The sequence below is a fragment of the Lonchura striata genome, chromosome 2 (genome assembly GCF_050655825.1).
Source record: "Lonchura striata isolate lonStrDom1 chromosome 2, ASM5065582v1, whole genome shotgun sequence".
Lineage (NCBI taxonomy): Eukaryota > Metazoa > Chordata > Aves > Passeriformes > Estrildidae > Lonchura > Lonchura striata.
In genome coordinates, this window is record NC_140704.1 from 122371861 (window position 1) to 122393926 (window position 22066).

Sequence of the window (22066 nt, forward strand, 5' to 3'; positions counted from 1 at the left end):
ACTTTCCTCCACTCTACTACAAATGCATTTTTTATAGATATATTGGAAAAGCAAACACAAAATTGCACAGAGTGAGAAAGTACACAGCAGTAAGAATTTATATCGTGATAATATGAAGTCTTGGTAGTTCCAAATTCATTGAAAGAGTAATTCCCAGAGTCCTATTGCATATACATTGCATAAGACTTCAAATTCAATTTAACATTTTTATTTAACTAGCTGGCTTTCAGGATATAATGATTTCTCTCATCTCAAGTGCATTACTATTACTGCTCATGCATTTTTTTCCATTTAACTCTCCTCTTTCTTTACTGTTATCTCTGACTTCTACAAAACTCATTGCTGTCCCTTTCTCACAAACACTGTCAAGGTTAGTGCTTGCTGACTCACAACACCACTGATTATATTCAGCCATTTGTAGGAACAAGCACTTGCTATTATAACAGGCAGGAACCTTTAGCCTGTAAAGCACCAGGCACAGCAAATGTACAGTCTAACAGCAGCAGCAACACCCAGAAATCTTCCATTGTATGAGAACTAGGAGTAGAGCATTTGTAGGCTTGGTGTGGGCAATGTCACCTTGTTGGTACCCACACACCTGTCTGCAAAACCACATTAAGCTGTAACCAGAGCAGCAAATGAAATGTTGTGGTGCTAACAAGAAATCTGACTTTGGTAGCAAGTGAAGAGTTCTTAAAGTAATCTTTGTTGTTCTTTCCAATTTAGATGGAGAAACTCCTATTATGCTTCAGCCAACTAACATCACTGAGAAGACACAACTGATTGGGGACAACTATCGGAGCTATCACACAGAGTCCTAGGGCAGGCGAGGGACCTGCTGGGGCTTCTCACTGAGTCTCACAGTGAGAAAAACATGTGATAAGTTCTGCAGCCTGTGTTCATAGCTGTCTTTAGAGTAACCTGAGAGTAATTTCCTACCAAAGCAGAATCTCACTCTATGCTACTTCCAATAGGTTGATACCTGCACTGCCTGTACAGAGCATGCAGGTCTCTCGCAGCTTCAAATTGTCTTTCCCTCTAATAATGCTCACTTTGGGATAGCTGGTCCTCTCCCTGCCTGCATCTGTAGTTTCACCTCCCAGACACAGTCTTGAGTCTCTTTATGGACACACTGGCTGTCTCTCCCTGCCCCAGGAACTTTTCCTGCATGCAACAGTTTTGCTGGATGTGAAAGATTCCTGTGAGGAAGCCCCAGAAGTGCTCTTTAGCAGGTCTCTGGGAGAAAGTTGTTAGCAAGACAGATGAGGCTGTCCTTCCCAGAGAAGACATGCTCTTTGGAGGACAGCTAGTGGCTTGCTGGGACCCAGCTCTGGCAATTATAAATCCTGAGCCAAGACAAAGAGAGATTTTTCTGATGGCTGTTACAGTGCAAGTCACTCCAAATCCAGGAGCCTTGTGCAGAAGCACATATAGGCTCTCTGTCTTCCCCAGCAAAAGCTACAAACTCTGGGGTGTCCCAGAGTCTCCTCCTCCTACAGGGCTGTGGCAGAGCTCCTCCTTTTGGTTCCCAGCCAACAGCTTTCTGCCAGCTGGCTTATCCCACCATGCCCTTGGCTTGTGGCCCTGCTGCCCTGCTGGCGCTGGGCTGGGAGCCAGCGCACCGGCACAGGCGCTGGGGCTGTGGGAGCAGCAAGGACTTGGCAGGGAAAGCAAGCAGCAAAGGAGTGATGGTCCTCCTCACCAGCTCATTGGGGTAAGACTGAAACCTCCTGACACACACAGGAGCTTTAAGAGCACATGGCATGATTTTAAATAAAGAGGCAGGAATGAGGTGTACGTTCACATATACCACTGCACAAATCAGTGGAGATACATGTGGGTATGGCTGAAGGAAGCATGAAGAACTTAGGCCACTAATTTGTAAGAGGAAATGGAATACCTCTTAGATCTTAATCTTAGCACCTCACTGATTTGACATAGTAGTTTAAGCCTGAGGCAGCTGAATTTCTCCTTATTGATAATTTTACATCAATCATTGTCAGTTCTGTGTATTGGCTATTTTTGCATGCTCTGGTCTAAAGGGGGTGACAATGTTCCACTAAATTATACAGACTTGTGAATATATAACTAGATGAAAATGTTGTTCCCTTGCTTAAAATTGGATCCCACAGTTGTAAAACATTGTTATCTACCTTCTATTCTCACCTTTGACATCAAATGTCATTCAGCTAAATGTATTGGGAAAATAATGTGTTTTATAGAACCAGCTGTAACACCAAAGTCAAGACATACTACTTTCAATATTTCTTTAAAAGTCCCATAACACAAGTATATTTTCAAGACCATTACTTCCTGTTCAAGTTACATATCTGTTCTCTGGATGCAGGCACAGGGGAAGGCCATCACATTGCCCTCAGAAATGGCCTGGTTTTCTGCTTCAGAAAAGAGGGAAGACACTGGCATGGCTGGAGTTGTGCACAGGCACTTGTTTCGCTCCTACTCACAGGCTTCTCTTTGTCCTCGGTTGCAATGAATTTGGAAACCATGTGTATGTACATAATTCCAGACTGCCTTCTTACCTGCCACTGAGGATGTGCCCATCCAACCCAGTGGTGCCAGGAAAAAGAGACTGGCACTGAGAAGACATGACCCCAAAGGCATGTCTTTCCAGTGGAAGCCAAGTGCTGCACATCTTCCCATCAGGGGGATGGATCAGACAGTGCTGGGGTTCTGTCAGAGGGGCAGAGCCCAGAGACTGCGTATGTGCTGTGGACACCAGCACACACACTCCTCTTTTGACTTTCTTTTGCCTTTCTTCACTATTCCCCTTTTCAGAGTGTTTGTTCTGGTGTAGGATATTATCCTAAGTGAAGGAGTAGGGAGAGCACATAGTACATAACAAATCTGCAGGTGAAGTAATTTCTTAAGTTTCACTGTCTGGTAGAGAAATTTAGTGTGAAAATGTCTAAATGTTACCTAGAGACTATTTCCAGCAGAGAGCTGAAAGAGGCACTGGGAGAAAAGTCTGGTGTAAAGCTATGTATTATACATGGAATCCTTTCCCATGTGAAATCCATCCTCCTTTTTCCACGGAAGTTACTGGGAATTGTACCCTTGATTTCAACAATAGCTACAGAGCAGGCTTAAAGCCAGGGAGGAAGAAGTAAATCCAATAATAGCAAAAGCAATTGGGAAATTCTTTCACATGCAACAGTTCTGATGGGTCTACAGGGCCAGAGCCAAAGTTCACCAAAATTAAGGAAATTTTCTCCATGGGCTTGAGAGGTACTGCAAGTCGTGTGGTTCTTATTTACACTTTCTAAATGAGAGCTTTTTCATGGGAAAGATTTATGACTTGATCTTACAGTGTGAAGCAAAAATAGACAAGCTGCTACATGTTTGATAGACACAGGGTTCTGTACAGAAGAGCCACAACACATTAGTTATCATGTCAGTTAGCAAAAAAATGTCAGAACAAACCAGTGACCAAGCCTCTGAGGGGGTTGTCCAGTACTTGCATCTTAAAGAGTGTCTGAAGTCATGGTTTAATTTCAAATGGGCAACTTAGTTTAAATACCAGAGCATTTGTGTCTCTCATTGATGTGAAGATCAGATATTCTGAGGACATGTGGAGATAGAATGACAAAAGGATTTCAGGATTTAGCTCTTCAATGTGATTTTATTCCTTTGTTTGCTTTTCAGAAAAGTTTCTAACATGAACACATACTAACATTATCTGCTTTTGTGTACAGTTCAGTTGCAAACCCAAAAACTTTCTCAAAATGTACAGAGTCTCAATTTTTTCTGTTTTGCTACATTTATTTATATTTAAACTTTCATGTATACAAATCTACCTTAGCTATCATTCTGACTAATAAAGGTTGTACGTATGAATTGTAGCATTCCCTTTACCTTGCCACACTATCAACAACTTAATTCCAGTAACAGCTAGAGAAGCCGTTAAGACAGCTGGCCCAGGTTATGCCTTTGCTCCCTGGCAAGTGTCAAATGGCAACTCAGGGTTTCCCCGAAGAGGAACTAGCTCTTGGATTGCAGCAGATATGCCTGCCCATGCAAAGCAGCCAGAGCCATGGCCTCACATTTTAAGTCCTTTATTTAATGCAGAATGCTTGTAAAAGAAATCATCAGTGTGACGAAGTGATGTAACACGGTAGTTTCCCTGGAATCAGCGTCTATATGGAACAATTTCCCCCGGCAAAAGGTGTGTGCAGAGAGTGGAACCATGGCACTGCTGAGGACAAGAGCAGACATCCTGAGATATCCAGCACCTCACTCTGGGGTTTTGCATCTGTTCAAGAGCCAGCACAGAGTGCCAGATAATCTGGGCATGCTACAAGACAGGAATACTTGTCACTAGGTTGGTATCCAGTCTCTGTGACCACAAAAGCCCAAGCATTTGAAAAATGGACAAGGGGCAGCCGTTTTAGCCATATGTATTCTCAAAGATCTGTTCCTTTGTGTGCTTAGATATGAACACATACCCAGATTAACTCAAAACACCAAACAGAAGAGGCAGCATACACAAATTAGGTATACCACCATATAACTAGTAATTTAGGTAGTTTGTGCACTTTTAATTCCCACAACAAGTTTGTGGTATAAGCCACAATGCTTAATACAAAAAACTCCAAACATAATTGTATGTCACTTAATTTGCTTGCCTACCTGGTATAAGAATGGATACCGATACGATTTCAGTCAAAAAGAATTTAATCTCTGCCTCTTTATAGAAAAAAATCATTAAAAAGAATTGAAGAAGCATGCTAAACTGAACACAGTTAAAATTATTGATTTTTTCTTTTCTATGTTATCATTTCCCGTAGAAGAGAAAAGAGTGTGCTGTGACAAACCAGGGAGAAGGACTACAGATGATCATAACCCCCTTTCTGCTCGCCACAAACTGAAGTCAGCTCATTCATCACATCTGGCTTCTCCTTTCACTTTGAGAGATGAATGGGTACAGAGTTTTGTACAAGAGGACTCAGTCCTTAGTGCCAGTTTCATCCGCCCCAGGGGTTGGGAAGCCAGTAAGACAGGACAACTGTGTGGTAGCTGAGACCTGTAATAGATAGACCCCAGTAAGGACACACAATTTTCAATTACGGGACAGAGTCAATGCATGCTAATCTTAGTATGAGTTGGGTAGGAAGGGACCTTAAATATCATTCAGTTCTAAGCCCCAGCAGTGGGCAGGGATGTGTCCTGTCCAGCCCGGACTTGAACACTTAAGTTGGCTGGATAAGAAAATATATTCCTTTTGTGGCAGTATGTACAGATACAGCCTTCTGCTGTAAAAAGTGTCTAGACATTTGGAAGAGAGGAGACTTGGAAAAATGACCCTCAGAATTTCAACGTCCTAATTAACTGCGATGAGACAAAGGGATCTCAGCCGGTATCCTCCTGCACTGACTTGCTTTGTGGCACGCTGGAGTATGAACACACATTTCGTTTTCCTTTAGAAATTGAGGAGGTGTTGGCAGTCCTGCATTAAGCCCAGCATTCTCTGCTCCTGCAGGAACAGTCGCTCCTGAGAGTGAGACACAGCACACAGGCTCGGTTTGCAATGCGGCTGGAACTCTTCTAGAAAAGCAACCGTATCTGCAGAAAGCTAAAAAGACAATTGTTAAAAAGTACTTTGCATAGAAGGCAGAAAAAAAGTTAGCGTCTCCTTCGAGCCGGAATCGAACCAGCGACCTAAGGATTCCCGTGGGGCGTAGCCTCTACAGTCCTCCGCTCTACCAGCTGAGCTATCGAAGGGACCTGCCACTCACGCCGGCGCCGTGCACCAAGGCGGTAGCCAGCTCGCCTGGCGCATGCGCAGCACGCAGTGCCTGCCGGCGGGCCTTACGGCGGTCGCGGGGCAGGGCGGGAGCGCCGGGAGCGCCCCCTGCCGGAGGGGCGGGGCGGGACCCGGGCGCTGAGGGGCGCGCGAGGTGTGGGGAGCGCGCGGGGCCGTCGCTCTCGCCTATAGAGAACGGCGGGGACGGGCACAGAGCGTGCCGGGCCAGTGGCGCAATGGATAACGCGTCTGACTACGGATCAGAAGATTGTAGGTTCGACTCCTGCCTGGCTCGCCCCTGTTTTTCTGTTCTCGGCCGTGATCGCCCGTTGAAGGGGTCCCGGTTTTCCATCTGGTCTCACCATCCTGTCTTCTTACATGTCTGTTTTCTCTTCATTTTCTCATCTGATCTCATCATCCTGACTTCGTCAGGAACTGGAGTGACAGGACAAGGGGTGACAGGTACAAAATGGGAGGGGACGCTTAGATTAGAGATGAGGAAGAAATTCCTTGGTGCCAGGCGGGTGACACGGCAGCAGGCTTCCCAGGGGGTCTGTGGGGCTCCCAGCTCTGGCAGTGTTCGGGACCAGGCAGGATTAGGCCTTGAGCAAGGCCTGATAAAGCCTGAACAAGGCAAGCACCTCGTGGTGGGAGGTGTCCCTGACCCGACAGGTGGGTTAGGACCAAAGGATCTGTAAGGTCCCTTCCCTAAAATCCTGTGGTTTAACCCCATGTGTCTGCCTGGTAATGCTGTGTTTCCAAAGCAAAACACCACTATAAGCTTAAATTTTTCTTTTTTTTTTTTCCCAAATTAACCCGATTAACACACTATGACATTGCATGGGGGAGAAACCTTCTGGCCCTGGGAGAGGAGCAGTATACTCCACATCGTCCTGACTTTCTGTGGTTACTCTCACAGGTGACAACAAAGAAAACAACCAGGAGGTCTCTGAAGGCAGCAAGCAACCCTGCTGTGATTAGGAATGTTGTTTACATTCTAATTAGCCCTTAGCCTTCAGAAAAGCAGGAACATCTGTGTTGTGTAGTTGCATGAAAAGTGTGTGATTTTGCAACAAAGGCTGTGCAGTGTATAAAGAAGAGCTTGCAAGCAGGAGAGGCAAGGAAGGCATTTCCAATGTTCAGATTTGAGAGCACACTATAGCTTCCGAGTAGCCAGGTGTTAAATCATAGAATGGTTTGGGTTGAAAGGGACCTTTAAAGGCCACCTACTTCCAACATTCCTGCAATGAGCAGGCACACTGGATATCTTCAACTCAGTTAGGTTGCTCAGAGGCCCAGACTATGGATGTTTTCAGGGAGGGGACATTCACCACCTTTCTGGGCAACCTCTTCCAGTGTTTTCATGAAACCCACTGTAAAAAATGTCTTCTTATATCTAGTCTGAGCCTACCCTTTTTCAGTTCAAAGCCATTACCCCTTGTCCTGTTAGTACATGCCCATAAAGTCCCTCTCCAGCTCTGCTGGAGCTCCTTTAGGTACTGGAAAGTGCTCTGAGATCTTCCGGGAGCCGTCTCCAGGCTGAACAACCAGAATTCTCTTGGCCCGACTTCACAGGAGAGTTGCTCCTACCCTCTGATCACTTTGTGTCTCTCCTCTGGACTTGCTCCATCAGCTCCACGTCTTTCCTGTGCTGAGGCCCGTGGAACTGGACGCAGCAATGTGTGGATTCCAGTGTCCCAAAAAAAGTGGTTCACTGGGGTATGATAAATAACTGCGCTAGCTCACGGGTGCTGCTAACACTCGGAAGCGATGTGTGTGCGTTGATGTGAGGGGCCCTGCTTTTGTGTCTCGACACATATTTGTATGCAAAAAAAGTCAAAGCTCCACTGCCCACTGTTTGGCCATTCCGTTCCGCCATCCGCCCTCGGGCCAGCGCCGGCCGCTGCCCGGCCGCCGGAGCCCCTTCCCGCCGCGCGGGCGGGAGCGTGCGCGGCGCGGCGGGGCGGGGCGGTGCCTTGTGCCGCCGCTGGGGGGCGGCCGCCAGGTCCCTTCGATAGCTCAGCTGGTAGAGCGGAGGACTGTAGAGGCGCGGCCCGCGGGAATCCTTAGGTCGCTGGTTCGATTCCGGCTCGAAGGAGACGCTAACTTTTTTTTTTTTCTGGTACCGGAGTCTGGTACCGGAGTGCCGGAGTGTGGCTTCGCTCCCGCCCAAGAAGAGCTGTTTACAAACATGTGTGATACACAAGCAATTCACCTTTTTTTTTTTTTTTTTTTTCTCCTGAGGGGAAACAAAAAAAAAAGAAAATACCGCAATGACGTGGCAGTCCTGCAGTAAATACTGAAATACGTCTTGCAGGGATACTTTTGGAAGTGTTTTGTTGTTTTCCATAACAATATTAGTTATTATTAGGTTTAATAAAACTATTATTAATTAATTAGTATTATATATTATATATTACAATTGATAATTGATTTTCTTAATTACTAATTACTAATTAATTATTAACTATTATTATTTAATTATATTTAATAAATGATATATTATTGTAATCACAGAATTGTTAAGATTGGACGGGACCTCTGGAGATCCCCCTGCTGAAGTAGAATCACCTAGAGCAGTTTACACAGGAATGCATCCAGGTGGGTTCTGAATGTCTCCAGAGAGGGAGATTCCATTACCTCCCTTGGCAGCCTGTTCCAGTGCTCTGCCACCCTCAATTCCAGCTCTTCCTCAGGTTGAGCTGGAATTTCTGGTTCTTTAGTTTATGAATATTGCTCCTTGTCCTGTCACTGGGCACTGCTGAAAGGAGTCTGGCCCCATCCTCGTGGCACCCACTTCTGAGATACATATATGATTTAATGAGATCCCCTCTCAGTTTAATAATATATATTTGGCATTCTCCTATGTGAAGCCAAAAATAATTAATAAGATAATTTAGTTCAGTCTTAGCTAGTTTTGTTAGGTCTTCTTTCCTGTAGTGATCCTTTGTGTTGCACTCTGGACAGTCTCTCTTCTTTTTGCATGTTGCTCTGTGTGATGCTAAACAATCAGTACTAATTGGGCTTTTTCTGTGATGGCAGATAATCCTTACAAAGGAGGGCTCTGCTTCCCTGGCTGATAGGAGTGGATGAAAGTCCTCCACTGTCTCTTGACTTAAGGTGACAGATGTGATGTTTGGTCCTTTGGATGTGCCAAAAAGGGTGACATGGGATGTTCTAGCAGAATGTGGAGCAGAAGGAGAGCGGTCATAGAGGTCCTTGCACAGACAGGGTTTAATACAGGCCAATGTGGGCTTGCTTAGGACATAGTTAGTAAGACAGCCAGCACTCATACTCTGCTTTTTTCTCTCCTGTGTTCTATTGTTCCTTTTTCCTTAAAGTCTTCTTTTCCATTACAGGTGTTACGTGGGGTGCAGAAAAATATGTTTGGCAGCAGCTCCTGGCTTGGAGAGTGTCAACGTGTCTGAAAGTGTCCAAATCTGTCTGCATAGCAGGGGGAGAATGGAAGTGAAGTTTTCTCCTTCAACAGAACCCCGTGTGAGTCTTCTCTCTGAGTGGGAGTGTTTCTCTGGGGTAGATTTCAGATATGAGAGCAAGGAAGACCTACTCTCTGTGGGAATACAGTACAAGCAAGATTATCAGCAGGGAAACAGATTTATGAAGCTCAGCAGGAGTCAGACCTGCACACTGCTTCTATTTGTGCATCATGCCCCTGGCCCCAGATACCCCTTTATTAATTAGTGTGTTTTTGTGCATATGTATGGATACACACAGAGACACCACCAGCAACCTTTCCTCCCTTCTCCTCCAGCATGGTGCAGTGCATCCCTCTCAGGAACTGTCCCATGAGAACCCAGGTGTGAAAACCTGCCTTTTAGAGAACAGAGGCATCTCAGTAAGCACAAATTGAGGAAAGACATCCATTTCCCTATCTGTCTGTCATCCACACAACTTCATACTCACTAGCAGTCAAATCTGAATCCACAGTCCAAAAGCACATCCCTGTGCCATTCCCTGGTGTGGTACAGACTCTGTTTAGGGCCAAAGATTTATTTTATTCCCAAGATTCACCCCTTCATATATAAACATCTCTAAACTCCTTTGTTCCCTCACACTTTGTTCCTCACTTTTTCTTGCACTGATTCAGTGGCAACTCTTTTCACTTTTCCTAAAGGATAGCTCACAAAATAAAAGCACACACAGACTTTGTTCAAGAGAAGGGATCATCTCCTTTCTCCCTCTATCTCCAAGACATTTTTTCTCTCCCACACACTCAGAAAGAATTGACATGCATTTCTGTGTAAGAGTGTAATACACCTGAGGGATAATGAAATGCAGGAATGAAAAAAAAAAACAAAAAAAACAAAACAAAAAAAAAAAAAAACCCAAAAAAAAAACCTCACAAAATGTCCCAATCTCAGGACGTACTTTATGCTAAGCAACTATTCTGCCTCTTCAGCTACAGGTTGCTACATTTGTTTGACTTTTGACTGTTTGGCTCAGCTTCCCATTCTTGTAGGACATGCTTATGGATCTAAAGGTACTAAATGTTTTTCACTACAGTAGCAAACTATTCAGTCCTTGCTCAATAGTGTAACTTGTAAAATACTTCATTTAGGTGCAAATTAATACTGACAGTCACCTGCAAGTGCATAATTATTTTTGTATCTGTCTCCAGCAAGGGCCAATAACAATCTGTGCATGTACAGTCTATTAAATTATTTGTATCAGTTAATAATGAAAGAAGCCAAAGATTATGAAAACCCCAATCATACAACATTTCACTTTGATGTACTGGGTTGGTTACCAGAGTAGGACACTTCAGGCAAACAAGGGATGAGGGGATTTTAAATAGCCTGATTGGTGCATAGGGGACATCTGCTGCAACAGAAAGGAAATTTTCAGGTCCTGTCTTGTAAGAAAAAGTGTGTTTGTATTTCAAACAAAAGTTGTCTCTTTTGCTGGAGAAAGGTAAAACAGAATAAATCTCATGGGAGTATGAGGGTAAAGAGTTTCAGTCTGCCTGAAGGATTTCAAATGAGAGATGGTTAAAATGTTCCTGCAAAACAAGATGCTTCCTGATGGATGCATTTTGAGATATGTGGCACATGCATAGACAAGATGTTCTGCTGATCATAAAGGCGGGAAACTACTGGAAACAAGAGAGCACTTTCCTGATTTTGTTAGTACCTGAAACTTTATTATTCCTCCACTGGAGTACTCTTTGTCAGTGTATCCATTTTGAATATTGCAAACACATGCTTCTTTTTGTACCTACTCTTCACCTGACCTAAGTGGGATTTTAGGGTTACCCAGCTGTCACTCAGCTATCTGCAGCTCTCTCAGCTCACATCCTGGGCACTTAGACATGATTTTTATCTCCTTGGGACACTCCCCTGCCCCATTTCAGCAGGAGGAGTTGGATAAATGAGCATCCTCCAAGGTCAGCCAAGCTGGAGTGTGATAGTGGAAAACTGGAAGATGCTGGAAATAGAAATGAATATTGAACATTCCCAGTGGGGTTGGGAAAGATCCATGTAATAAAATCTTTTCCAAAATAAGTCTGTTTGAAGGTGGAGTTGACCCAATTGAAAATTCCCAAGGATGCTGAGCAGGATGCGTGGTTATCAACATAAAGGAACACAGAAGCACATCTCCAGCTTTTGAACTGCTTGGTTGTTGAGGGTTGTTTTGTTTTGTTTTGAATTACGCAAGCTTTGCAATTTTCCCTCCAGCTATGCACAAGGGGGTGGGTGGGAGCCTAGGGGAAGACCAGGGTAAGGAAGGCGAGAAAGAGTGTAAAACTGAAAAGAACGAGCCAGGTAGGAGTCGAACCTACAATCTTCTGATCCGTAGTCAGACGCGTTATCCATTGCGCCACTGGCCCCCAGCTGTTTTTACTCCTGCATGAGGGTGCTGCTGTAGCCTTCTGTAGGGGCTCAGAGGACACTTCTGATGCCCAGCATTATCAAAATGCAGAGGTCACACAGTGGAAATCCCAGTACGTGTAGCCAAGCTCCATATCTGGTATTGCTTCACTGTGAGGAGAAGCTTTGCAAGTGCAAGCTGAGAATGTCCCATTTTGTCACCTGCTGCAATATCTATGCTGAAAGGAAAACAGGAAAAACATCATAATATCATCTAGTTCCCAAATTCTGGCAGGTGTATCATGCCCCTTCACTCATAAACTCTGTTGTCTCCCTGCCCCTGTTTGGGCCAGCAGAGCCCACCTGTTCCCCTGGTGTCTGGAGGAGGAATCCCAGCTGGTGGGAGAAGGAGGAATCTGCTGCTTCCATGGTTGTGTAGCAGATGAGCCTTCACTCCACACCTGGTCCTGCCTCCGAGAAGGACCCCACATCAGACAGACAGAGCCTGGAGGTCTGGGACTAACACAGAGCTGATCTGCTCTGAGGGGTAAGAGCATCTCTGGAGGCAGTCAGAGACCATCAGCACCTCATCTTCCAGGTAGTCTTCACACCACTGTCACATCAATACCTCTCCTGTTACAACACTCCTGACTCATGTCCGCGTGTTGGTTCCTGCCCTGACCTCTGAACTACTCTTGGTCTCTACCCCATAATTTTTTCCTGCAGCTGCCAGAAACGATGCTCTTTGAACAGTCTGAACAGGCTTTGCCTGTGAATTCATACAGAGCTTCACAATGGTGCTTCACAAAAGTGACTGTGTCTCAGTGACTGTGGTCTTGGTCACTTGATAAGCTCCACAAAGGCCATGAGGTCACAGAACTTGTTTTCCAGTTTTCACTCATCAGCCACATGCAAAGTAGATTCTGCTTTTCCAAGAAGAGACGGTGATTTATGACATTTTGGATTCAGCTTCAAGACCTCTGATGCTTGCTGCCTGCTTTTCTGAGCTCTTTGCTTACCTTGTGGCAGTCAAATGTGTTGATCCATCACTGATAATAACTTGTTGTCAGTGAGCTGCAAGCTTCTTTCCCATGGTAGCCTTTGATTGATGTTTGAGTTCTGGCATGACAGTTGTCTATTCAGGCTTTTATAAACAGGTCTGTACCAGAGAGAGCCAGGATACTGGAAAAAAAAACCTCTGCATATTCAGCCCTAGTTTCATTAGGTCAATGAAAACCAAACCAAAACAGTAACCAGTGTTGGTCATAAGGGAGCTTGGGAAAGAACCTGCATGGCACTTTTTTCCATTCCTTAGAAGCAGGATGAGATTCATGCAACCTGCTGCCACAGAAAATGCTGGGAGCTGCTGGAGTCAGATGTTAATTACCACAGCCCTATTTGAATACACATTGCTCCTGTACCTTCCTGGCAGCAGTGATTGTGCCTGACTACTGTCATAAGTGATGGCTTTTGGCTTGACTTGATTGTGAGTGCTCCTTCAAGTAATAGATTATCTTCTGGGGTACTGAAGGTATTCATTATGTTCTGGATAATAATAAGGAACTTGAGGATGAAGTTTGAAAGGAGGATGAGCCTGTTTGGCAGCTCTTTAGTCCAAAGTAAAGAGGTCCCACTTTTCCTTCCCTCTTCTCTACTGCCCCAAAGTATAGAGCTTGCTTTGTCCTAGTTATAGTTTTCTGTGGGCACTCCAGGCATCTGGGTCACCTTGATAATCCAGCAAGGTGTATAATTTTCCAATGGTCAGAATCAGCACAGATGGTGCTAATGAGGGGACCAAACCTTGCAGTCAGGGCCAGCACAAGGTAGGTGAGAGGCCCAGGCTGTTCTCTCCTGCTGGCCAGGGCAGCTCAGCCTCTTGCAGGTGCTTGCCAAACTGCAGCCTGGAGGAGGAGTGTTGTGCTGAGGTAATGAAGAAAAAGGCATGGAGTGGAAGCAAGGAGTGAGAAGTGGGGAATGTATTCAGTAGGTGAGAGGTAGAGTCACTGTCTGTGTCCAGAGACAGCTCGCTTTAGACCTGTTATTCAGTCCAATCTCTCTTCATTTTCATCCTTACTCACTTTACTTTGTGAGGTGCAAGTAAGGTGAGCAGTGAAGATGAGGCCAAATTATTCCTGACTGCCTGAGGCTAGTGCAGGGGGATAAACTGGGAGGAGCAGATCCTTCATAAGCAAAGACTTGCAAATAGCTTCTCTCTTGCAAATGTGTTTTATTTTTCCCTGAATTAACCAGAAAAAACACAAAGTGAATGAACAGGTGTGAGTGTGTCCAAATGGGTGGTGGGTGTAGAACAATAGGAAGGGTATAATTGCAATCAAGAGTTTGCAGGGGTGGTGGTGTTGCCTTTTTCTACTTGGGCATCTTGGACTCACACCTATTCCTTCAGCTGGTAGCCAGAGAGATGATCCACTGCATGCCCAGGCCAGGCAGAATAGAGGGCTTCCATGTATGAGCTCAGGGATACTACCCCTCCTGCAGTGATGGGATGAAGAATGATGTTAGAGAAGGGTAGTCTCTTGGATTTTCGTGTAGTTCCAACAGAATTTCTCTGAGCAAACAAGGCTGCTCCATTTTGCCTAATGCAGCATGTACTACATTCCAAAACAGCTGCATCATGGTGTCTGGCAATTCAGAAAGCAGGACCCAGTGAGGTAGGCCCTGCTTGAGCCATAGAAATGGCTGCAACCAAGACTCATGGTTTGAGACAAAGCCTTGGTTGTAGCAAACAATCCAAATACCTAAAGAAAGCTGGAGCCAGGACTTGGAATTCAGGCTAGTGGACCAATAAGGGAGTGAATACATGTAAAAGTTAGAAATGAGAAGGGGTAATACCTTTCCAGAATGCTTCTGTACTTGTCCTTGTCTGACTATTATCCAGGGGAGAGCATGGGGGCTGCAGCTGAAGAAAAAGACATTGCTTTGGATGCTTGCACAAAATGCTGTGGATATCATGGAGAACAAGCTGGCAGCCCAGAGTGCTGGTAAGGTGCCCCAAGCTCTACGTGGAGTTTTACCACATCCTTTGGCAAGGAACAAGTCATTAGTATCCAATTACGCTGAAATCATACTTAATGCAAGACAGGTTAAGACAAAAAGAAAACAAAAACATATACTCAGTTGCCAAGACAGATAAACTTATAAAAGAGGTAGGTGGGGAAATGAGAGAAAACTAGGCTTCATTTACTGGCTTTGAAGATTAAATCAGCACGGCTATTCCCTCATATCCAGGCATTTTGCTGCAGGCCCTCCTGACACAGTAAGGAGCAGACAGCCTACCTTCCTCCACACCTTACACCTCAGGCTGTGTTGACCAAGAAACTTTTCCTTGCGGTGTAACAAAGCACTTCTCATCTTCTAAAAACTTTTCTGCTAAAATCCAAAATTCTTCCAATCCTGAGAATTTCACTAATTTGGTATATAGCTCTTCCTATTTCTTCCTTATTCAAGAGACAAGATGGCCTTTCTTCTTGGCAAAAATAAGAATGATTTCATTTCTTTAGCATTACCTGGCCAGCTAACAATACCTTGTCTAAGCCTGAATGCTGTCATGGGAAAGGCACCGGCTTGGTATTTTCTTTTTCTTTTTTTTTTTTTTTTCCTTCTGTAATAATGTAAACATCTCTTTTTTGCCTTGCCTGCTGTCACTATTCTGGTGGGCAAAACCAATATAGCAGAGCGTATGAGTCTCGTCAGCCTTGGTTTGGAGGGGATGGGTTGCTTCAAGCTAGTGCTGGGAATAGAAGCACGGGAAGCAGTCCTTGCCTGCTCAAGCAGAGGCTGCTCCCTGGTTGATGAGACTTGTCTTTTCAGGGAGAGGGCCAGACAGTTTGCCCCTTCATGGAAGAGGATAAAGGAGATGAAGGTTGATGTGGGAAGCATGAGAAGCCAGTTGCTGTGGTGCTGTGAAGTAGCAGAGGAGGTGGAGGCATTGTGCTGGGCTTGAGAAATCACTTTTAAACAATCTGTTCAATGCAGACAACATCCTGGGACTTACTGCTGTGCATGCACACACAGTCTCCTTCCTTATCCTCTTGTGTCTTTGTCCCTTTGCACCTTGCACTTCCCTCAAACATTCTCCTGCCAGAGTTACAAAATGGCCTCACATAGGGGCCACACAGAGATACTCATTAGCCAGCTGGCCGCACAGTTTCCTCCCTAAACTGGAAAGAAAAGGTTCAGCACTTTTCTGCCCTCCTGCATGGCTCCTACAGCATTTGGGGTGGAGGAAGGAGTGGGAACAACACCAGGCTTAGGTCAGAGACAGCAGGCTCTTTCTTCCTTCCACATGCTGGACATGCTTCCCTAAAAAAGCTGTAAAGTGAGGGAAGGGCTGAAATGAGAACATCAAGATGAAGAAAGATGGAGCTTCATGCCCTCCCCATTGGCTCCTTGAAAGCTCTGTTTTTCAATTTCCATCTCCATGTATCTTGTGAGGTCAGGTATAAAGAACATTTCACATGGGAACATGTTAACAAGTCACCAGAGAAAGTCCTACCAGACTGGATAACACCTGGCTTGTTAAAGAGACATACTTCCCTGAAAGGGAATGATACATGACTTGAGTTCTGGGAATTAGCATCCTGTCTGGACACATTTCAGGAACCCAAGGGACTAGTTATGTGACCTGACATATCAGGAGTACCCCACTGAATGCAACCTGAGACGTTACATGCAGAGAAGATTTCTAAGGAACCATCGCCCCTTCTCAGGAATATCACCTGAATACCTGATGGTGGGTGAGAGGTCTTGCCAATTAAGATCAGCAAGGATAGAAACCTGTATAGTTTTTTAAGTATTCCATAAATATAATCTATTTTGGATGGATATTAATGAATTTGTCATGGATGAATTATTTTATTTCTGTTCTTACTTGATCTCTTCTGGATTAAGTGGGATTTCATTGTTACTGATTGCCTGCTGACATTACTAGCTGAAGGGGACAGTGAGCTGTTGCTCTGTGGCCACCTAGCTCATGTCAGGCTCCTTGCCATGTTCTCTGGAATGCTAAAGGTTAGTTATAGCCATGTCTGCCCCATTTTGGCTGCAATAATGAGGTCCCTGGTGAGTACCTCTGATGAAGGGATGGCAGAGGCATCCACTGCTAGCAAAGGCAGCTGTGGACAGTGGCGTGGAATGGGACAAAGGCTCTGGGCATGACTCCTGAGATTCCTCAATGTGTCTGTCAGGGGTACAGTAAGAAGTTGAGTGATTAGTAGAAATCTTCCTCCCCTGCCAAAATCCCCTCTCCTTTGAGCTGTAATTAGAGCAAGTGACTTAAGGATTCCTCTGAAAACACTGCAGCCCTCTACCCTGGGGGCTGAGCTATCAAAAGATGAGAGATGCAGTCCTGAGAGTCTCCCAGCAGGATCTCGCAGCAGCCCCAGTCCCAGCAGCATGATGGCAAGTATCAAATGCATCACTGTGGGATATGGGGAACTAAGGCTCAAAAGGCTCCTTGAATACAAATTTCTGCACAAAACAATGCTGCTGCAAAGCTGTCAGCTTGTTGTGAAGTGTTTCATAGCACTGATTAGGGATGGAAATAGCACGAAGGCCATACTACGTGGGTAACTGGAAGAGATGTGATTTGTAGTCTACTCTTACATAAATCTATTATCACCCATCTCATGTTTCCATTACAGGCTTTGGAAGTATCAGAAGCATCAGAACAAGGCCGTGTACTGCTCCAGCTTGTTGCCTCTTACCTAAGGATTACCTGAAGTAAGATTTTCTGCACATCTACAACAGGATAGAAATTAAGGGAGCTGACCCCACAGCATTATAAAAGGAGCAACACAAGAGACGTGAGGAAGCAAAACTTTCAATGAGCAGAATCCATCAGAGGCTCTGTCTTTACACTACCTCTCCTTGTTTGCAGGCTCCATTAGCAGTGCAACTCTAAATGCTGTGACAATGGAAATGCACAGCAGCTCTGGCTGTCACTGATCCCATGCTCTGCTTTGCCACCACATCCCAGCCCTCCCTGTGCCCTGCACATGCCTGTTATCTCCCTCACTTGTCTTCTCCTGATCCAAAGGGTGGCAGTGACAGGGGATGTGGGGACGGTGGTGCCCTGTTTTCCCAGCTTCTTGACCACAGTGGTGGGACAGAGGACCACGTTCAGCTCACAGCAGCACACCTTCTCTTACATTCAATGCTGGAGCAGCGTCCCTCAGTGCTGATGGCTGGGGTCATGGAGGGGGGTCACCCTCCAGGCTGATGACAAGCTCCTTTGGCTCTTCAGGGGGAGAATTGTGGAAGGAGAGGAAGACAGCCAGCCTCAACTCTTTGTCTCCTACCCAGATCATTGTATCAGACTATTATGGTGGCATCTTGTTGCTGTGAACTATTGGTTCATATTGCCCAATCCTGACTGTAGAGGGTAGAAGTGCGTAGTGGGAGATGTGCATCCTCAGTCAGCACACACAAATCTTACTGCAAAGCTGCCCCCTCTGTGGCAAGGTCAAAGCCTTTTAGTGGACACAAAATCTGAGTTATTTTATGGTGAAAGGCACCCTTTCTTCCCTTGCATTCCCTAAACTCTGCCAGAATCAGAAGGGCTGATTAGGGACCAGCCTGGTGTGGGGAGAGGGTGATGCAACACCACGTGTGTGGACATGGGCCGACGTGCTTGAGATGCTTCCTGAAGTGATAATTCAAAAGGACGTTAATGCAATAAACTGCAGCTTGTTGCAATGAACACAATGTCACAGTGGATGACATTCCTGATCATAGCTAAAAGTGTCTGGCTTGAAGGTTTTTCCTGTTGTTTTCCTTGCAAATGCCTGCATCTCTCTTTCCAGTGCTGTGCTCCCCTATGCTCACAAAAGTCTCTTGTGAAGGAGTGGGTGAAAGAACTTGACTGGAAAATGGCCAAAAGGAAAACTTTCTCTTCTTATCTGACTTTCAAAAGGGAATAAAAGGTATTGGTACTCAGGAATGAAGAGTCATGCTGGTTTTGCTATATGCCTTGAAAGCATGGGCATATGGCAAAAGGAAATAAAAGGAAAACAGAAGAATTTTTAAAAACCCTAAGAACATTTTTTGCCTCTGACACTAGCCACTTGATAACCCACACACTTTCCTGGTTCTGGTAGCAAATTACTGTGTGAAAACTTTTCTTCCCCCACACAGTATTTTTCTTTAGCTGTAATATGGAACTATTTGACTCTTTGTCTTCAAGCACTGAATCTCTACTCTGTCCTGAAAGAATGACCCTCAAGATGAGGGGGTGGATGAGAACATAACCTAGACCATTCTGGGGAGCTAGGATGGGGTCTCAGCAGGTCTCTGATGTGGTATAAATTTTGTGCTGAGTGAAAACTTAAAATCAGTCTCTCCTTTGAACTATGGATCTGAGCATTGTCCTGGAAAAAAAAAATATCTGCAGTCCTCTGCTCTGCCAGCTGAGCAATGGAGAGTGTACTGAAATAGCATCAAGAGTGGCTTATGTCAAGCAGACCAAGGCTAGGGAGAAACCTGACACTAGAACAGGGCTGTATCCCTGTGAAGTGATGAGCTGATGCCAGCTGGGAAGTCTAAGCTGGATCTGTGCTATGAAACACAAGTCCCTCTCTACTGAACATCACTCTCCTTTCCTACTGACAGACCTGGGGCTGCAGCAGTGGGGTTTGGAGTCCTATGGCCTGTTAAGTCCAAAGAAGAACACAAATCTTTCACCCAGTCAAAATTCCTGTTGTTAAAGCTCTGCAGTACCCTTTTCCTTAAATTCTGGTTTGCTTAGGAGGTCCCCCATAGCACTGCCCCTTCTGTGCCACCTCTGTTCCTCCCCACTGCCACAGCACCAACTCCTGCACTCCAGCATCAAACATCCCAATTATTCCACAAAATGCAGGTACCTGGGGAGGATTCACCATTCCTACCTTTCTGCTAGTAGAGAAGACTGAGCCATGATTTACAAACAGGCTCTCATGGGATGCTGCGATAGTAAAGTAGGAGGAAAAGGGTCAGGGGTACATTTGAAAAGCAGAGGATTGTGCTAAAATAATAAAGTGCTTGCTTACTCTTCAGAAGGAAGTGGGATTTTCCCACTTTTCTAACTGGTGTGCTCTTCCCTTTTTCTAACTGCTTTTGTTTTACTTATATCCTTTCTTCCTTCATGTCTCATTTTCACTGCAGGGTATGTTTGGGGGTTAGCCCGTTCTTGTTATCTGTGAAACTTGTCCCTAGTCCTGGAAAGGACCTATTTTTAGGTAGATAGTAGTGCAGTGCTATTATTTCCCACATGCAATACTTCCTCCAGTCCTTTGGACATGCTTCTAAGCCTTGGCTGTGAAATATGGATCTCTTCCTAGTGATGTGTGGAGGGGATAAGGGTTTGGGAATCTCTTTGTAAAGTTGCATGTGGTTTGGGGAGATGCTGAACTGTTCATCTCATGTTTGTTATCCTACATCTGGTCTTTTTAGGCTCACTGATTTGGAGACTTTAGACAATACTAATAACTGCAAGGAACTGCAAGGGATGATAAATGCCTCATGTTAATCACCTTGCAGGGTCACCTTGACTGCCTGAAGGGTATGGCCTGAGCACCATTTCTTATCCTAATCTTGAGGACTCTGAGGAAACCAGGACATTATTTTGTGAGGGCTTTGTTTCCCTGTGTCCCTGAAAGCTGGATGACAGGTTCATGCTGGCTTACTGGCACTGCTGGGGGGCAGAAGGAAGCCAAAGGATCTCCCTTCTGCCAGGCAGACAGGTGGGGCAGTGACCTCATATCTTGGTGTCACAACCATGGCAGAACCACAACATGCAGGAATGAGTCCTTCATGCAGTTTGTCAACAGACTCTCACTGTTTCAGGGTCTTTTAATCCAGACCTCTGAAGTTTGTCTGCTATAATTTATGTTGGTACCACTGATTAATTTGGAACAGAAGTTATTATCTAATTCATATGCCTTTTTATCCCATGTTTCTCCTGGTTTGCTACAAACTGTGGAAGGTCCTTGAGCGTAGATAAATCCAGAGAAGGCTGCTTTTGAGCACAGTCCAGCTCAGGGCAGTATCCATTCTCTATTAAAAAGAAAAGGGCAGACATCCTCCCCCTGTCAGGTCTTTGTAGCTGGTTCCTGAAATCTCATGTCCCATACATCTGATGTGCTCCCAGTGACTCACCCTTGGAAATGCTTTGAGTTTTCCTCTTCTGCTGTGATTTATGTGCAAAAGAAACTTTCTAAAGATGTCATTATCTGCTGTGCTGGTCTTTGTTTTCTTGGAGATCCGAAACCAATCCTCAGACTGTTTTTAGAAGGTCTCCAAATACTGACCGCATATGGCCTGTCATCACATATGAGGTACACAAAGACAAAGAGATATATATATACGTGTGTGTGTGTGTGTGTGTGTGTGTGTGTGTGTGTGTGTGTGTGTGTATTGAGTGGAAAAAATGTCAGTCTCAAAAGCCTAATGTTTTTGAAAGCACTTGTCTCTGTTGCAAAGGCTGCATAAATTGAGTCACACACAAGGGTAGTCTCAGTATTTATCATGGAGTGTATATCAATCACAATAAAATCATGAAATGCAAAATATAATTTGCAGTTTGCACTTGTATAGGTAGGAGGGCTTCATCTTATAGCTGGCTTGTCAGCTCATTAAGTTGCTGCCAATGTAAGTGAAATCTGAGTCTCTGCAACATGCTGGCTTGTACATGGGAATGCCGGTACTTGCCACCCGCTCCTGAGGGACTGTTCAGGCAGGGTAAATGGGCACAGACAAAAGGTGAGATTGATGGAGGACCTCCCCCAGCCTCCCCGAAGCATGCTTGCTAAAAATGCAAATCTTTTCAGCCAGAACAACAAGCAGAGGCAGCAGTTTGGGAAGAGGGGAAGGATGCATAATTTTGCCCTACGTCTCATATTAGGGTGGGAGGAATTGGAGATGGCAACCTCATTTTTGTTAGGATGTTGTATTGATCAGGCACCCACTAGCTCTGTCCTCTTCCAGCAGCTGGGCTGCTGTCGGAAGCCTGCAGGTGAGTCCCACCAGCCTCAGGAGTGGGGAGCTGCTGAAGGCAGTGGGGTGGGGGTGGATGTTGATCCCTGCCCAGAGAATGATGGGCAGCTCCAAACTGCTTCAGGCAGCTGCCAGTAGAGAGGTCTGCCCACTCCTGGGTGGGGTGGTGAGGTACTTGCTCACCCCCCAGGACAGGCAGAAGGTGGAGTGGCAGCAGGCCAAGGCACTGTCACCTCATGGACCAGGATGCTTCTCACCACCTACCATGTCCAGGACAGGATGCCTGGACAAGGAGTCTGCTCCTTGCAGAGTGCACTTGGTCCCTGCAGGCTCATTGGAGAAACAACTCATGTGGGAGCATGTTTTTGACAGCATCCTCTGGCCAAAATATTTTTCTCTTTGTTTTCCAGTCATGTGAGAGAGCCACAGGCCTGATTTTCTGAGTGACACACAAGAGCTTCACAACTCTAGTACAAGATAAGAGGTTGCA

The 22066-nt window shown here is 45.2% G+C and overlaps 1 protein-coding gene, 1 long non-coding RNA gene and 4 other non-coding genes across 6 annotated transcripts in view; 4 read left to right on the forward strand and 2 right to left on the reverse strand.

Moving 5' to 3' along the window:
* Window positions 1–5746, forward strand: part of DNAJC5B (DnaJ heat shock protein family (Hsp40) member C5 beta) — a 54209-nt gene extending 48463 nt beyond the window's left edge. The window contains exon 5 of the mRNA XM_021555722.3: window positions 727–5746. Coding sequence (XP_021411397.2) covers window positions 727–821 — 95 coding nt within the window. The 3' untranslated portion in view covers window positions 822–5746. The remainder of the gene's footprint in view (window positions 1–726) is intronic.
* TRNAY-GUA (transfer RNA tyrosine (anticodon GUA)) lies at window positions 5649–5739 on the reverse strand. Its single transcript is given in 2 exon segments — window positions 5649–5684; window positions 5703–5739. It is a non-coding gene; the product is annotated as a tRNA-Tyr (tRNA).
* A 24-nt stretch (window positions 5747–5770) lies between the features above and the next one.
* LOC146768405 (uncharacterized) lies at window positions 5771–21703 on the forward strand. The gene is made up of 4 exons (XR_014952926.1): window positions 5771–6031; window positions 8279–8362; window positions 9121–9259; window positions 17250–21703. It is a non-coding gene; the product is annotated as an uncharacterized LOC146768405 (long non-coding RNA).
* On the forward strand, window positions 5984–6056 carry TRNAR-ACG (transfer RNA arginine (anticodon ACG)). The gene has a single exon. It is a non-coding gene; the product is annotated as a tRNA-Arg (tRNA).
* TRNAY-GUA (transfer RNA tyrosine (anticodon GUA)) lies at window positions 7770–7859 on the forward strand. The gene is given in 2 exon segments: window positions 7770–7806; window positions 7824–7859. It is a non-coding gene; the product is annotated as a tRNA-Tyr (tRNA).
* Window positions 11537–11609, reverse strand: TRNAR-ACG (transfer RNA arginine (anticodon ACG)). Its single transcript has one exon. It is a non-coding gene; the product is annotated as a tRNA-Arg (tRNA).
* Window positions 21704–22066: the final 363 nt, after the last annotated feature.